Here is an 18253-nt window from a genome sequence, read left to right as displayed (position 1 = left end):
CTTCTTCAGCCTATTTTTGGAATGACATTTCCTTGTCTCATGCTGTTAAGATCTCTGTTTTTCTTCAATATTTCAATTATGGCACATAGTATGCCTGAATTCTAATCTTACTTCTGTTAACAAGTGGGAGATTGTTGGCAAGAGGGGAATAGGAGCTCCCTTGTAAATAATGTATATGTGATTTTAATACCTAGTCTTTGCCATAACTTTAACTCTCAGACTTTTTTAATGCACTTGCTAATGTATCTAGTGAATTATTTTATAACAAATGAGGGTAAATAATACTCTAAGCCCTTTATAGCACTGTTAAGTGATGGAATTAATGTAAACGTTTCACTCTTAACTCTATATAGAATATATTTTCTGTATGTAATTGTTTATAGCCTTTATATGGTGTTTATAAGAAGAGTTATATTTCAGATAAGAAAAAAGTCTATATAAAAGAATAACTAATGTGTATTTAACAATGAATGAATGAATAACTCTTACCTTTGGATAAGGGCTTGCTAGTGCTGCAAAATAATAATAAATAAAATATGAAAAAGACAAAACCAAAAAGATATAACTGGGCTAGATAATCAAGTAGACATTTCTGAAAATAATAATAGTTATACAAAAGGTAGTTAGTTATATCTGGTAATTGTAGTAAATTTGGAGACTACAGGAAACTGTCACCCTTTATCCTACTGCAGAGAAAACTTTGTTGACATTTTGGAGTGTTCCATGTCCTTAGTTGAAATCATTAACACACTGATTCTTTGAGGAAATGCTGATTGTGTTTGTAAGAAAAGTTATGGATTAGGAGCCCGGATAATCAGGAGTACTACATTAATATTAAACAGCAAACTTGTCTAATGTATTTTCTTAATTGCATCAAACAGTTATATTTAGTCAAAAGTCTTTACAGATTATTTTTTTCAATGGGATTGCACTGCTTCATTTTGCATATTACCGTCAGTCTGTTTTGCTTCCTTTTTAGTGATGTCACAGTAATGAGATGTTAAAGTGAGTACAGAGCTACCTCTAAAGAGAATACTGATTTGTCATAATTTATGATTTATACTCCAAATCCAGGAGATAGCTAAAAAATTTAAATAGTATAGTGTAAAAAGGAATAAAGTGTTCTCTGTGGTTACTGTTCACGTAAAAAAAAAAAAAAAAAAAAAGAAACTACTCTTATTGCAAATAAAGGAGATCTCTAGTTAAGACAGCATAGTAACATTTGCTCTCTACTCATAGTATTTATAAAAGAAATTAAGAAGCAAACCCAAAAAGATGTGTCTTGGCTAGCTAATGAAATAAAGATAAACCAGGGGTGCCTGGGTGACTCAGTCAGTTAGGTGTCTAACTCTTGATTTCGGCTCAGGTCATGATCTCACAGTTGAGCCCCACGTCAGGTCTGTGCTGACAACGTAGAGACTGCTTTGGATTCTCTGTCTTTGCCCCTCCCCATCTTGTGTGCATGCACTCTAAAATAAAAGAGAGAGAAACATGGACCAACAATACGATAGAAAGATAAAATAGTGAGTGAGGCTGAGATGGATGTGCTGAGCTTTCAGTATAGAAGTAGGCTCTGGCATCTAGGAGTTCGGTTTCTGCAGGTTGTTAGAAATTAAAAGTGTTCCTATGCAGCATTCCTTCAAACATGATTAGATCAATAGTATTTCAGATATCATTATATATCACTATATTATTAAAATAATCAATATAAGATGCTGTGGAAGTGGGAGCCCTGAAGGTGAATTGGTGGCAACTATATAACTACTAGTGAGGAGGAATAACTACAGAGGGAAGGAAGGAAAAAATTAAAGATTCTGCACTCACAATGAGCCTATATAATTCAACAAAATCAACATTTGGGACATGAATTCATTCCAGGTGAAAATAATTTTTTTCTAAGAATTCTATACATTTAAGATGCCAAAGAGAAAAAATATAGAATGATAACCATTAAAAAAGGACAAGAAACTAGAAAAATCTGCAGAAGAGCTGATTAGAAATCTTGGAAATTACAAAAGACAGAAAGAAACAGTCACTGCATATAAAAAAATAAACCTTGGGGCACCTGGGTGGCTCAGTCCGGTAAGCATTCGACTCTTGATACTGGTTCAGGTCATGATCTTGCAGTTGTGAGATCAAGCCCTGTGTTGGGCTCTGCGCTGAACATAGACCTGCTTGGGATTCTCTCTCCTTGCCCCTCCCCTTCTCATTCTTTCTCTCTCTCTCCCAAAATAAACATTAAACAAAAACAAAAGTAAACCTCAATAGCTGGGATCAACTCTAGACAGAATTGAAAAGAGAATTAATAAATTGGAAGATTGTACTGAGGAATTTACCCAAAATATAGCACAGAGAAACAGATCTAAAAATGAGCCATTAAGACCTATAAAGAATAACACCAGTAGAAGATTCAGATAAAAGAAGAAATTATGGGTTAAAAGAAATATTTGAAGGGATAATAACTTAAAATTTTCTGGAAGACCTGAATCTCCAGAATGACAATACTCTACCAAAACATATTGTAGAGAGCCTGAAGGCATCAAGGTTAAATAGAACGCTCTACAAGATTCAAAAGACAGTAAGAGCTTACTTAGATAGTTTGACCCCAGAATTCTCATTGACTACAATAGATGTCCTAAGACATGGGGATTCTATCTTCAAAGAATCAAGAAACACTAAAGAATGCTATGCAATAGAAACAACAGAACAGATAGCAACATATATAGAACTTTAAAAACAGGGCTGAGCAAAAAACACCCAAAAAGTCAGAAATAAATGATACAACAGTTATCATTTGTGTATATTAGAACGTGTACATAACACACTAAGAATGCATTCAAATAAAAAAGTACACATGAAGCACATTAGAATGATTATGAGGACAGATGGAAAGGAGGAAGGAGTTAATGAATGTACAAGTAAATGAACAAACATAAGAAAATGAGTCTTGCATGGACCAAAAATTGTATCTAAAAAAGGAAAAAGTTGTTAGTTTAGATTTTTATATACAATAAATATGAATGAATTCAAAATAGACTTTCATAGATCCCAAGACCAAGCTTTTTTTTACCCACAGGATTCATTAGAACTGTTAAAGAATGGGCCTTTTCAAAAGCAAAAAAGGAAAATTTGGGAGATAAGAAATAATGGTTAGCCATCCTTCTTCCTCTTCCCATATGGGGAAACTTGCCCTAATCCAGTTACCTTTGACTGGTTGGCAAATTTGCTTAGCCCTGATGCTCAGTGAGGAGGACCATTTAGGTCTCACACTAAGCTATGTCCATAAACTTTGCCATTGTTAGTAACAAAAAATGGGATTTGGGCCTTCAGCTACTACTCTTTATATTACTTGTTTCTTATTTAGAAAAATGCAGAGAAAAGGGATGCCATTTAATAGGTCCCCTCAGAGACTGTAACATTTCATGTAATGAGAACATTGAGAAACAAAAGTACAGAATTTAAGTGTAATAAAATATACAGATGTAAAGGCTTTTGTTGAGTTTAGGAGGCATGATATTTATAATAACATCGATAGACACAGAATATTTAGGAATAAATTAAATGAAATATGTGTAATGCTTCTATATTAAAAACTGCAGACACTGCTGAGCAAAATTAATTAGAGAAGACCTAAATAAATGGGAGATACATGCTGTCGTTCTTGAATTGAAAGACTCAGTATTGTTAAAGGGCACCTGGGTGGTTCAGTCAGTCATGACTTTGGCTCAGGTCATGATCCTACGGTGAGTGAGTTCAAGCCCCGTGTCGCACTCTGTCCTTACAGCTCAGAGCCTGGAGTCTGCTTCGGATTCTGTGAATCCCTCTCTCTCTCTCTCTCTCTCTCTCTCTCTCTCTCTCTCTGCCCCTCCCCCATTTGTGCTCTGTCTCTCTCTCAAAAATAAACACTAAAAAAAAAGTAAAAAAAAAAAAGTATCGTTAAGATGCCAGTCCTGCATAAATACATCTGTAGATTCAGTGCCACTCCAGTCTAAATTTCAGAACTCTACAACTTAATTGTAAAAAAGACAACTCAATTTAAAAATGGGCAAAAGACAAACATTTAACAATGGAATATATACAGATGGAAAATTAACACATGAAAAAGTGCTCATCATCAGTAAAATTGACATTAAAGCCACAAGGAAAAACCATTATTCAATGACTAGAGTGAATAAAACTACTAAGACTGCCAACATTAAATGTTAGTGAGGATGTAGAACAATTGGAACTCTCATGCATTGTTAATTGGAATGTAAAATGGCAATTTCTTATAAAGTTAAGTATACATTAATTCTTTGACAGAATTGTTTCCTAGGTCTTTATTCAAAAGAAATAAAAACATTTGTCCACAAGAGGACTTGTTTAGGCATGTTCATAGCAGCTTTATCTATAGTAGTAAAAAATGAAAACATAGTGTTACATTAATGCAGTGGATTACTATTCAGCAATAAAAAAAAGAGCACACTGGGGCACCTGGGTGGCTCAGTTGGTTAAGTGTCGGACTTGATTTTGGGTCTGGTCGTGATCTCATGGTTCAGGAGTTTGAGCCCCGCTGCTAGCCCAGAGCCTGCTTGGGATTCTGTCTCCCTCTCTCTCTGCCCTTCCCCTGCTCACTCAGTATCTCTCTTTCAAATAAAAATAAACATAAAAAAACACACTAGACAAGGAAAAACTAATCAAAGATGAAAAAAATCAAAAGTTATTACTTATAGGCTGGGCAGTGGCTGAAAAAGGATATAAGGAAACTTTTTGGGGCATTAGAAATGTCCTATACTGTAATATCTATTCATTTGTGAAAAGTATACAGCTAAAAACTGTATACTTCATGCATGTAAATATTACCAGAAAGAACCATATAGTAATGATGATGATAGAATGAGGTGGTAAGGGAGTAGGTGAAGGTATAAATGATCTAAAAATGACAATATTGACACTTAAGCTTTTATTTTTATTTTTCTCTGCATGTTAAACTATAACTTTTAAAGAAATCAAGAAAGAAAAAACTCATATTTACCCAGACATTTTCCAATTCTGATTATCTTCATTATTTCTTGTAGATCCAAATCACTGTTGTAATTTTCCTTCAGCCTGAAGAATTTGTTAGCATTTCTGAAAGTTCCCTGGCCATGAATTCTCTCAGTTCTTTATCTGAAAATGTATTTTGCTTTCATTTCTTAAAGGACAGTTTTGATAGATACAGATTTATGGATTGACAGTTTTTCTTTAACTCATTACCCTAAGTACATTCCTTTATTGTAGTCTAACTTTTGTTGGTTTTGTTGAGAAACTGCCTGTAATTTGTATTTTTGTTGCCCTGTATATAATATGGCATTTTTCAAAGATAAATTGCAAGTTTTCCCTCAAGACTTTTTATGTGTCAGAACAGTAGGATGATTCACTCTGTACTAAGGTTAAATTCTTTCTATTTTCCATCTCAACTATGTCTAGCCAAGTTATCCAGCATAGCATAGGAGAGGTTCTGCAGTTAAATGGTGGCTAATCTATACTGCCAGGAATCCAGGAGAATATCCAAAGGAGAATGTTCAGAGGATATCTGGAAGAGTGGTCACCTGTGGACTTTACATTTTAACTGTGTTCTATTTAATGCTACTTATTTAAACCTTCTTGGTCTGATATTAGTATGGCTATTCCTGCTTTAATTTTGTGTGTATTTACCTGGCTTATCTTAACAAATTCTTCCTGTGTCATTTTGTTAGAGGTTGACCCCAAATAGTGTGTAGTTGGATATCGTTTTTTCTTTTTATGGTTTGAAATTCTTTATATTTGAGAGGAAGTTTGCATTTATCATACTAAATTGTGTAGTTGTTCTTATTCTGTCATCCTAGTTTATACTTTTTGTTATGTTGCCTTGATCCTGTTTTTCCCACCCTGCTGTTGCTTTTGCTAGTTTTCCTTGCTCTTTTGTTTTGCCCCTAGTAATTTGGAAAGTAAACATTCTATTTTTATTTAATTAGTAATTACTTTTTAAAAAAGTAGGTGAACCTATTTCTTTACTAAGATTAATAATACGTTAATTGTTGATTCTGAAAATGATGAATCAATCACATACTTTAAAATCTCCCTGTGTTCCTGCCTCCCACCATTTATTGGAATAATTTAGGCTTTAAAAACCATTATTATTCTTTCTTTCTTTCTTTTTTTTTTTTTTTTTACATCTCCTTAAGGAACAATTTCCACATTTGCATTTCCTTACATAGCCGTGTTAACCATATTAAGAAGAATTACTTAAACATTAGTTTTCAAGTTCACAGGTTATAATTTCCATCTTTATTTCTAACATAACTCCCCTATGCCTGAGATCTTTCTAATTTTTAAAAAAATTTTTAAAATGTTTTTATTTATTTTTGAGACAGAGCATGAGCAGGGGAGGGGCAGAGAGAGAGGGAGACACAGAATCCAAATCAGGCTTCAGGCTCTGAGCTGTCAGCACAGAGCCTGACGTGGGGCTCAAACTCACAGACTGTGACATCATGACCTGAGCTGAAGTCGGACGCTTAACAGACTGAGATACCCAGGCGCCCCTAATTTTTAAAAATTTTTACAGAATGTTTATTTTTGAGAGAGAGCATGAGCAAGAGAGGGACAGAGAGAGAGGGAAACAGAGAATCCAAAGCAGACTCCAGGCTCTGAGCTGTCAGTACAGAGCCTGACATGCGGCTTGAACTTGTGAACCATGAGATCATGACCTGAGCCAAAGCTGAACGCTTAACTGACTGAGCCACCTAGGCACCCCTTTTATAATTAAAAAAAAAAAAAAGTTTTTTAATGTTTATTGAGATCTTTATTTTTGCTTGTTTATTTGATACTAAAGCATTTATTTGAGTGATTTTTAAAGAGTATGTATCTGAATCCTTGTGTATCTGAGAATATTTATTAAATGTGTATTCTGACACAGCAGTTAAAACTATGGGAGGCTTTTCTAAGGAAATGATAGTAATATGCAAAGATGTAAGTACAAATTCATTTTGCAGTATTATTACAAAAGCAAAATTAGAAACTAATAGATGTCTATAAATAGATTGGTTAAATAAAATTATTTCCAGTCATTATTGCAAAATCATAATAGTTTTAACACATTTGTCTCCTAATTGAAATATAAATATCATGAATCTTTTTGCCTGTTATTTGTGCAAGTTATAATTATAACATAAGTTTAGAATTTATAGAGCAAATATTAGAATGTTTAGCTATTAAAATGAATATTCTACTTAGTATCTTTTTCACTTTTTCAATTGGATTAAATACTGACTGACTAGATATTTATTATTGAAAAAAATTTAAGAAATTTTAGTCTGTTCCTTGTAGTCACTTCATGGATTCCTTTGGGCAACCCAGACCAGAAGATAACCAGTCAGTAGTTAGCAGAATGCAAAAGAAATACTGGAAAACCAAACAGGTCTTTATCAAAGCAACAGGAAAAAAGGAGGATGAGCACGTGGTGGCATCTGATGCTGAACTGGATGCTAAACTTGAGGTAAATTTGAGGATTCTTTGTATTGCATATAACTGGTTATTATTTGGGACTTTGAAGAGCTTGCAAATTTGATAATGGAATATTTAATTGTATTCATCTGTCAATCATATCTGAGTAGGAGGTCACAATTTGCACGAATTGAGAATTGGCAGAACTAGTATTTATAAGTTAGGTAAGTAATAAATATAAGTTTTTAAGCTAAATATTAATCAATTATGTTGATTAGATATCTACAAATAGATTAGTTAAATAAATTTATTTCCATTCATTATTTAAATATCATAATAGCTTTATCACCTTTGTCTCCTAATTGAAATTAATATAAATATCATGAATCTTTTTGCCTGTTACTTGTGTAAGTTATAATCGCGTGTTATATTCAATTCTATTATGTCAAAATATTTTGTACTACTTTTACATGAAGTCTTGTGCCTAATTGAAAATAATTGAAATAAAATAGTGAGGGTTTATATATTTTTTTTATGTTTTTAAAAAAATTTTTTTATTTAAATTTATAATGTTTATTTATTTTTGACAGAGAGAGACAGAGCATGAGCAGGGGAGGGGCAGAGAAAGAGGGAGACACAGAGTCTGAAGCAGGCTCCAGGCTCTGAGCTGTCAGCATAGAGCCTGACATGGGGCTCGAACTCACAGACCACAAGATAATGACCTGAGCCAGAGTCAGATGCTCAACTGACTGAGCCACCCAGGCGCCCCTTTAAATTTTTTTTTTAACGTTTATTTATTATTGAGAGACAGAGAGACACAGAGCATGAACAGGGGAGGGGGAGAGAGAGGGGGAGACACAGAATCTGAAGTAGGCTCCAGTCTCTGAGCTGTCAGCACAGAGCCCAACGTAGGGCTCGAACTCACAAACTGTGAGATCATGACCTGAGCTGAAGTCGGACGCTTAACCGACTGAGCCACCCAGGCGCCCCTATTTTTTTATTATGTTTTAAAATTTATTTATTTATTTAGGAAGTTTATACCCAGCGTGGGTCTCAAACTCAGGAGCTTGAGTTGCATGCTCCACCAACGGAGCCAGCCAGGGCCCCCCTGAGTGAAGATTTTTAGAAGTTAGAGTTTTTGTTTCTATAATTAAGGGATAAAGTTATTGAAGTATTTTATAATGTGTTTTTTTTTGTCCATGTTTTTCATTTTAAATAAAGTCATTGCCATGAAATGACTTTAAACCTATGAGTGTTTTATACTTTTAAGTGATTAAGCTAATTAGAGGAAAGTCTCATGTATATTAATGAATAGGTCTAGGTTTTTAAATGCAAGTTTACTGATTCCATGTATGTATACTAATTGAAGATGCCTTTTACAAATATTTCCAAGTAGGATTTTTGTTCTGCTTGAAGTATAATAATTTCTTGCAATCCTTAAAAGTAGAGGCCTAATTAAATAGGTCTTAATCTACTAAGTATTTTTATTATAAAAAAAGTAAATTTATGTCATTGCCATAACAAATATGGAAATAGATAACAAATTAACAAGCTTTTTGTGTAGAAAAGTATTCTTAGGATTCAGTGACATGTGGAAAAAATGAAGGGACTTGATTATAAGCAATAAATGTTTTAAGGCTAAAGGAAGGATTCACTATTTCAACATATATTCCCATAGACATAGATTTTTCTGTTTTGTTTTACATCGTTAGGTAGTCTGTATGACATATTTTATATTCTTATCCATTAGTCAAATATTTGGAATCACCCAAGTACTTTCTCTGACTTTTGTACTTTATTTTTTAAGAATGAGAAAAATTTTTATTGTATATTTACTTAAATCATCGTGTCGTACACTTTAATTATATTATACTACACTCACACTTAAAAAAAATGTCATTGTAAAATTAAAAGCAATTCTATATAAATCTTCCAAAGACCCAGGGGGAACAAAATCAATCATAATCACTTCATCATAGTAGAGCTCTCATTTTTGTACCCTTTTCTATTCTTCCATATGGATTTAAAACAGCTTTTTAGGTTGCAAAATCCATATACCAAATTCATTTCAAACATACCTAAACTTATGTGGAAAGTTGATAGTTGCTCCTCCATTTAGATTTTAGTGTCTGTCACTAATCTTCCTTAGGTCTGATCATATATCTAAATAATAACAAAACTGTTTCAGAGAGTGAATATTTAGGCTCAGTGGTGATATTGGAAATTTATTTGATAATCAAAGGATTAGGGCCTAAGACTATGCTACAGTGCAAAGGTCTTTTTAAACTAAAGTCTTGTAACAATTCTTTGGCATAGGACTTTGTGGGAAGACGGCTATACCCTAAAACCTATGACACTTCATCTCTCTGGGAAAACCTAAATTTATATATGTGTGTGAAGAGTTACCTCATGTGTATAATGTGTCCTAATATCAAATTTTCATGTGCTTACTTTGAAATAAGTGTCTACTGATTATTTTATTTTTAGGTATTAGCAACAATAGTAATGAAGGGAAAATTCCAAATAAAAACAATCCAAAAGTAATTTATTTATGATGTTGTAATACATTATTTAGTTTTTATGGTAATTAACTGACCTGTTTGCTTAGGATAATATTGTAGAAAAACCAGATTGAGAGTTAACATTTTCTAAGGTTATCTATACTCTTTTCATCTGAAATTGACAATATTTGATGCAGTTTATATTGGATTTACATTTTTGCTATTTAGATAGTTTGGAGCTGAGGGGAGGACACACTTCACAGTTATAAATCTTTATTAGCTCCCATGTATTTATCTCCATTTTTTCCAGCCTTCAAGGGGGAATCTAAAAGTGCTTTCTACATCTATATAAAACCAATACAGAAGTACTTCAAAGTCAAGGAAAATAAACATAATACTTATAAGAAAATGTTCTGCTTTTGAAGTGCTTATAACAGATATTTTATGTTTATGATTCTTTAAATTTGGTCCTAATAAAATTTATATTTCAAAGGTTTTTCACTCTATTCAAGAGACATGCACTGAACTTCTGAAGATAGTTGAGAAATATCAACTAAGACTTAATGGTATGAAATCCTATATATCTATTCAGTAATTCCCATTTTAAAATAAATAATTTACTTGCATTTTTGAGAATGAAAGATTTAATGTAAAAATAGTTTACTGAACTATTATGTGAATGGTTCCTTGTGACAAAGAAGTGACAGTAAGGAGCAGTGTGAGTGTGGAGCTAGTAAGTGAGTGGGCTGCCACCTCCGAGGTGCTGAGAGACTTCCCTTGCAGTTTGTTTTGTGAGGTGTTTTTCTTTTCTTTTTTTTTTTTTTTCTTAAGTAGGCTCTTTGCCCAACATGGGGCTTGAACTTACAACCCTGAGTCAAGAGTCGCATGCTCCACCCACTCAGCCAGCCCGGCACCCCTTTCCCTTTCAGTTTTGTTTTTTTTTTTTTTAATTTTTTTTTTTCAACGTTTTTTATTTATTTTTGGGACAGAGAGAGACAGAGCATGAACGGGGGAGGGGCAGAGAGAGAGAGGGAGACACAGAATCGGAAACAGGCTCCAGGCTCTGAGCCATCAGCCCAGAGCCCGACGCGGGGCTCGAACTCACGGACTGCGAGATCGTGACCTGGCTGAAGTCGGACGCTTAACCGACTGCGCCACCCAGGCGCCCTCCCTTTCAGTTTTTAACTTCAGTTTTTCCATCAGTAAACCAGGGTGAAATTAGGCATGACATTTGTCATTTTTCACTTTAAGCTAATAATTTGAATACTTTATGGGTTCCCCATTTATTAGTCTTACTGTGTGTGATTAGAGGGTCACACTTCCAAAACTTTGTGGTCAAAGACCACTTTTTTGCTTTGTGTTTTACTTTCAATTTGTTGTAAACTGACACTTCTATAAAATACAATGAAAGTGAATTTCAACACAAATGAAATTAAAGAAGACACACAAAATATAAGCACACTTTATTATTAGATTCAACAGATATAAAATACTCATCAAATTAGTAAGCTTCTAAACAGTTTCTTCATTTCGGTACTTGTTACAGGCTGTTAACAAATGACTGTGGACTGGAATTGGTCAGTGGACAACACTGAGTAGTAATGTACTACATTACTGACAAATTTTATGGTTTCAGCAATAAAACCATGGATGTCTGTGGGTCTGGGATACTGAGCATAGATACTGAAACCAGTGTGGGAGTCAAGATTAAATTAAGTTTAAATAGAAAACAAAGACTTTGTTAGAGACAGTGATCCTAAAATGCATGTCTGCACATTTGAAAATGCATTTGTGGTTTTGTCATTTTGGAATCTTTTCTTTCCCCCTCCTTGCTTCCCAAAGCAAAGTCCATGAATTCACTATATCAAAACCATCTGGAGTACTTGTGGGTAAGGGGAAGCAGATCCTCAGACCTGTAAAATCAGAATCTCTGGAAATAGACCCTGGGAATATGCATTTTTAAAATAAGTCTCTCTTCTTCCCTCAAGTAATTCTTATGTATAGAGAATTGTTGCTGTGAGAATTTTAGCTGTGTGTCTTTAACAAATGATGAAAGAAAACAGTTAACTGTATTGTAATTTTTTCCTAGTCATATCAGAGGAAGAAAATGAACTAGGGCTCTTTTTAAAGTTTCAAGCAGAACGGGATACAACACAAGCTGGTAAAATGATGGATGCTACTGGCAAGGCACTCTGTTCTTCAGCCAAGCAAAGGTTTACAGTTTTGCATCATCCTCAATCTGTAGTCCTTATGACAGTTTTGATCTATGTACCTAAAGTTGCATATTTATAAAGGTTACTGATCATTCCAGTAGAGGGTTCAAAGAGAAATACAGCATATAATTGTTTCTATGCCTCTTACTTATTTGGTTTTAAAATAATTACTTAAAAATTGACATTCTGGTTGCTTAATTCCTACAAATAGGCTTTAAGCCTATATTTAAACTCCTTAATGTAGTTTAATGTAACAGAGGCACATGCATATAAAAATATGTATATTTTAATTATTTTATTGCTTTTTTGGATATTATGTTATTTAGGAGTACATTAGAACTTTTCTTCTTTATAGGTGGAGGGGATTTTTTTCTACTTATTTATTTTGAACTTATTATCAGTTTACAGATTTTTAACATAAAGATACTTACTGCAAAGAATCTCCAACAGTTACTAAATACAGCCAAAATATGTGGTTGTTTTAAACCTTTGTTTTTGTTTTGTTTGTTTATGGGATGTACATCCCTCTGATTTTTACCTCTCTGCCACTAGATTGGCCCTATATACTCCTCTTTCTCGTCTTAAGCAAGAAGTAGCAACATTCAGTCAAAGGGCAGTATCTGATACCTTGATGACAATTAATCGGATGGAGCAAGCACGCACAGAATACAGAGGAGCTCTGCTGTGGATGAAAGACGTATCCCAAGAACTGGACCCAGACACCCTAAAACAAATGGAAAAGTTCCGAAAAGTATGAAAATGCATCCTTTCCTTTTCTTGGTACACAAATCTATTGAATTTACACGGAATAATTTAATCAAGATCCTAAAATATCAGGCTGTTTTTGAAAAATGTTATAAAATCTTGGTTGCTTGGAGATCTTTGAAGTGCAAAAGGTTGTTACACTTTTTTTTTAATCTTTAAGTGACATCCCGACCCCATCAACCTTTTCTATTTTTTTTTTTTATCCTTTTCACAATATAAATGTTGCTTCCCTGGACTTTTGGGATTTGTTTGCAGGAGAGAAAGAGTTTATTAGTGAGGAAAAAATAAATAATTTAAGTAAAAATTCAGGTAAATTGATTATTATAAGAAAAAGTGAAGATTATCAGATTTTTATTCTACTACAGTACATAGTTTGACCACAAACTTTTTTTTAAAGTTTATTTGTTTTCAAAGAGAGAGAAAGAGGGAGTGCATGGAGGAGGGGCAGAAAGAGAGACAATTCCAGCCACGCTCTACATTGTCAGTGTGGAACCAGACACAGGGCTCAAACTCGTGAACTGAGCCGAACTCATGACCTGAGCTGAAACTGAGAGCCAGATGCTTAATCGACTGAGCCACCCAGGCTCCCCTTGACCACAGACTTTTAAAGTAACTGTATGGACTTATGTTTTTGCTAAATAAACTACTATTTATTTATTAAAAAAAATTTTTTTAATGTTTATTTATTTTTGAGAGACAGAGCATGAGCGGGAGAGGGGCAGAGAGAGAGAGGGAGACCCAGAATCCAAAGCAGGCTCCAGGCTCTGAGCTGTCAGCACAGAGCCCAAAGCGGGGCTTGAACTCAGGAGTGGTGAGATCATGACCTGAGCCGAAGTCAGATGCCCAACCAACTGAGCCACCCAGGCGCCCCTAAATAAACTAGTTTTGAATTGTATCCCCCAAGTTCACCATACATGAATACTAAAATTCATTCAGTCCTTCATTTCATAAATATTTAGAGTACATGTAATACAAATCATTTAATATTGATGGAAACTTTATACCAGCTGTATAAACCACAGCAACCTGTTATCTTTCCCCTTTATAATCTTAGAATACAATCCAAGAGAGTTGTTGAACAACATTCTGAATGCACTAATGTCACTGAACTATATATTTTTAAATGATTAAGATTATGTTACCTGAATTTCACCTAAATTTTATTATTTATTATTGTTTTTTAAATTTATTTTTGAGAAAGAGAGCACTAGTGGGGGAGGGACAGAGAGAGAAGGAGACACAGAACCTGAAGAAGGCTCCAGGTTCTGAGCTGTCAGCACACAGGCTGACACAGGGCTCGAACTCGTGAACCACGAGATCATAACCTGAGCCGAAGTCGGATGCTCAACCGACTGAGCCACCCAGGCGCCCCACACCTAAATTAAAAAAAAAAAAAAAAAAAGAGTGCATTCTAAACTTATCTGGACCCAAATAGTTCTGCACAGTCTGGTCCCTGATGCCTGTGCAGCCACATCTTGTACTTTCTAGACTCTAGCCCTTTCCATGCCCCAGGAAGGAATATGGTCTAGCCTATTCCGTATTGTCCTGCAAGCTTGTTAAGCTCTTCACCTCCCACACCCAGGACTTTTGTCCTTGCTTTTCTCTGAGCCTGGAATGGTCTCCTCAGAATCTTAGCATGGCCTGCTTATCATCTTTCTGTCCCATTTCAAACATCTTGCATGAGCTCACCAAAGGCTTCCCTAATCATATCTTACCCAAAAGTAGTCATTTCTTTTCACTTATATGTTATCTTTGCAACATGAGATGCTCTTATATATTTGTTTACTGCTGCTTTTTCCTGTGCCTCCTCACTCAGAGATGATGGGAAAGAACATTGTTTTTTTCACCCACAATATCCCAGTGCCTGGCACATAATAGATACCTTATAAATATTTGTTGAATGAATAAATTAGTATGTTTACATTTGAATACTCATGCCAATTGATGACATATGACTTACCTTATGTAAAAGAAATATGATAGGCATATATTTTAATTTATAAATGTATCTCCATGATTCAGAGTTATTATTAATGCTTCTCAACACTTTAACTGTTTCATTTCCATGTGTTCTTCTATTAGCTAAATATTACCTATCAGTAGTTTTGGATGTTTCTTTTTATTTGGAGTCTGTAGGGGTATTTCTTCTTAACTATGCACTTTCCATTTATCATTGCATACTTTCTCAGCATAAAGATACCTGCTGGAAAGAATCTCCTTCAGTTACTAAAAATAGCCAAAATCTTTACCAGTAATCGTGAAATAATAATACAAGGAGAGGGAATTAATCTTCTTTATTTCATGTGTCTGAAAATATGTACCATGAACCCTTATGGTATATTTATACCTGTATTATCAGTAATAATAATAATAAATATTATTGTGGTTGCAGGTACAGATCCAAGTGAGAAATAGCAAAGCTTCTTTCGACAAGTTAAAGATGGATGTTTGTCAGAAAGTGGATTTACTTGGAGCTAGTCGCTGCAATATGTTATCTCATTCACTCACTACCTACCAGGTACCCACCTCCATGGTCAGCATGTCCTTGCAGTAAACGATGAGTGGTGAGGTTCCTTTTTAAAAGTTGTCTAACGGATATAAAAAATTGCATAATTAATCAAATTCCTTTGACTTTGAAAATTGACCTACTGAGGTTATGACAGAGAATCATAGAATTCTAAATTGAAAAAGACCTTAGGGATTGCCTACTCCTGTATCTTCACATTATTCCCCTTGGGGTCCTAGGAGAGATTTAGGGGCCATCTAGGTTTGAGTGGAAGTGTTGAGGCAGGGTTCACAGCCCATTAACCCTGGTTCCCCAGAGCTACTCCATTTTGAACTTCTACATACAGTTTCATTTGAAGCAAAGATGCTGGGGCCCAAAAGTGTAAAACTTTCCTGTCATAGCTGAGGAAAGTGAAACCCTATGAGAATTAAAGTAAACGGCAATGTTGGCCTTGAAAACCTGTGTTCTCTTGCTAGGCCGTGCGTTCTTTTCATTCTGCACTTTCATATCAGCAGTCTCTCACTTGTGCTTCTGTTACCCCAGATCACACATAAATGGCACACAGTGAATAAGTCAGATGTTAATTAGTAGCAGGTACTGATATTAACTTCTATTTTTAAATGGCAAAATAGAATGAACTGTATTTACTTAAGAATAATAAACTAAAGGGAATGGACATTCACTGCTGCTTGTAGGAAATCTTCCTGATTCAGTGCAGTACTGTGGATGGAATTCAGTAGTAAAGAAAGGATGCACTTGAAAATAAAAGTATCTGGCAATGTAGCATATGCCTGAAAAGCAACAGCTGTAAGTTCAGTTCTCCTTTATTCTCTCTGCTCAGCCCTCTCACTTTGAATAGGAACTCTGAAGCAGCAAGGAAAATGTCCAGTTACTTGAATTAGCTGAAGAACACTTTTTTTTTTTTTCGGTGAGTCTCTTGAGCCCTCAATGAAAGACTAGTTTAGTGGTGCATATTATTTTTCTCCAATTAATAAAGGCTTATATGTGCTTACCAACACAAAGATTTATACATATACCCTTAATACAGATACGGTCTTTTGTGCTTTTAACATTTCTCTTTTGGACTCTTCCAAAGGTGTTCTAATCCACTAGTGTTACTCTCCAGCTGATTCCAGTGTACTTTTCAGTGCTGTATACAGATAGGTGTGTGTGTGTGTATGTGTGTGTATGCCGATACAGTTGCAAGTTCTTGTGCAGAATTACTATTTATATTGCTTTCTTGTTCCTGAAACTTGGAAGTTGATTTTACTTCCTACTGCTTGTTATTCAGCAACCATTCATCTACTACACTAGTGAGGAAAAATAGCAGTGAAAAAAATCGTAACTGTAGTGACAACCTTTCTTTTTCTGCAGAGGACGCTGCTTGGATTCTGGGAGAAAACAGCTCAATTGATGTCCCAGATCCATGGGGCCAGTACTGGCTTTCATCTATATGATTTTGTAGCTCTCAAGGTACATTTGTTTCCAAGTTCCTTTGTTAGATATATTATACTTCATTTAGATAACACTGAAACTGTTTTGTGCCAAGCCTAATTTTGAATTTACAAAACATGGGAAACATTTTTCTACACTCCTTCAGCCAGTTATTTTTCTGCACTTCCCTGGTTCCAAGTGCTACCAGAAACACTAAACAAATACATGAGAATATTGCTTGTGGGCTCAAGATATTGGGGTGGGGAGAAAAAGAGGGAGCAAGAGAAAAGAAAATCAAAGTGTAAACGAGATAAGAAAAAGCCAAGGAAAAGAAAAACTTAAGAGGAACAAGTGATGGAAAATGGTTGTTGGTTTTCAAAAACAACCAGAGTACCTACCCAACAATTTTAGAAGTTAAAGAAAAATTTCCTTGCTTTACTTTTACACTCATGTCATAGATGTGATTCATGATGCAAAAATAATGGGTGACTGCAGCTGAAGAGACTACTGTATTATATTAGATCAGCTCTTTCTGTAATACCTACATGTAAAAGGTACTCTTGGGCTTTGATTATAATGCTTTTAACATTTGTATATCTTTCTGTCAACCTTTGCATATGACTTATCCAGCAGAGTCACACTATGGTAACAATTTCTTTAATTCTGGTAGGTTGGGTTTCAGTGCCTTTGACCTTATCACTCTGTCTTGTTTTCAATAGAGCTTGAAAATGTTATTGTTGAGATTGCTCAAGCTAGATGTAGTATCTATGATGGATTGATCTCTTGCAGCTGTATATTCCTGGGGCTTGGTATAGATATTTAAGTCATGTTCTGACATAGCATCTTCCAGTCTAATAGATACCCTTGAATTAGTCGTTATGTTTTTGTTGTGTGTGTGTTTTTTTTCTTTACTTTTTCTATATTAATGCTTCACTGGATAGCACACTATGTTTTTAGGCAAATTTAACATGTAATTCCTGTTCAGATGAAGTTGAAAATCTTCAGCTGTATTTAGAGCATTTCAGTAGAAGTTAGTAACACAGTGTAAGTCTTTGGCATACCACAAACTTGTGAAGCTTGTTGCTAGCCCATGTTATAGTCTGTGTGATTGTCATTGGTAGCCAGGATAAAAGGGGACCCAGGGCCCAGGTCAAATTGCATTATCATACATTTCCCATATCTCTCACTCTCTACTTCAGAACTATCCCTGTTTTATGTTGTTCTTTAGAATTTTTATTCTCATCTCATTTGCACAAAGAGAGAAACAGATTCCGTCTACTTAACATTGAATTTCTTATCCTTAGCAACTACAAGACACTCCAAGCAAGCTTACAGAAGACCACAAAGAAGAACAAATAGACAACAGTTCTCTCACTGAAAACCTCAATAAG

General features: G+C 34.7%; 1 protein-coding gene across 5 annotated transcripts in view; it reads left to right on the top strand.

The window, feature by feature from the left end:
- Positions 1 to 18253, top strand: part of ICA1L (islet cell autoantigen 1 like) — a 93231-nt gene that overhangs the window by 19753 nt on the left and 55225 nt on the right. For 4 of the 5 annotated variants that reach the window (XM_086719306.1, XM_086719305.1, XM_086719304.1 and 1 more), the window contains exons 3-9: positions 7327 to 7495; positions 10438 to 10510; positions 12034 to 12157; positions 12710 to 12908; positions 15315 to 15440; positions 16803 to 16901; positions 18167 to 18252. In XM_086719306.1, the coding sequence (XP_086575432.1) occupies positions 7327 to 7495; positions 10438 to 10510; positions 12034 to 12157; positions 12710 to 12908; positions 15315 to 15440; positions 16803 to 16901; positions 18167 to 18252 (876 nt within the window). Of the gene's footprint in view, positions 1 to 7312; positions 7496 to 10437; positions 10511 to 12033; positions 12158 to 12709; positions 12909 to 15314; positions 15441 to 16802; positions 16902 to 18166; position 18253 lie in introns of all 5 variants that reach the window. The other variant, XM_086719303.1, reaches the window with a different exon arrangement.

This window comes from Puma concolor, chromosome C1 (genome assembly GCF_028749965.1).
Source record: "Puma concolor isolate L17-30 chromosome C1, mPumCon1.1.hap2, whole genome shotgun sequence".
In the NCBI taxonomy this organism is placed as follows: Eukaryota; Metazoa; Chordata; class Mammalia; order Carnivora; family Felidae; genus Puma; species Puma concolor.
Note: the sequence above shows the minus strand (reverse complement) of the source record. Positions and strands in the feature narration are given on the sequence as shown.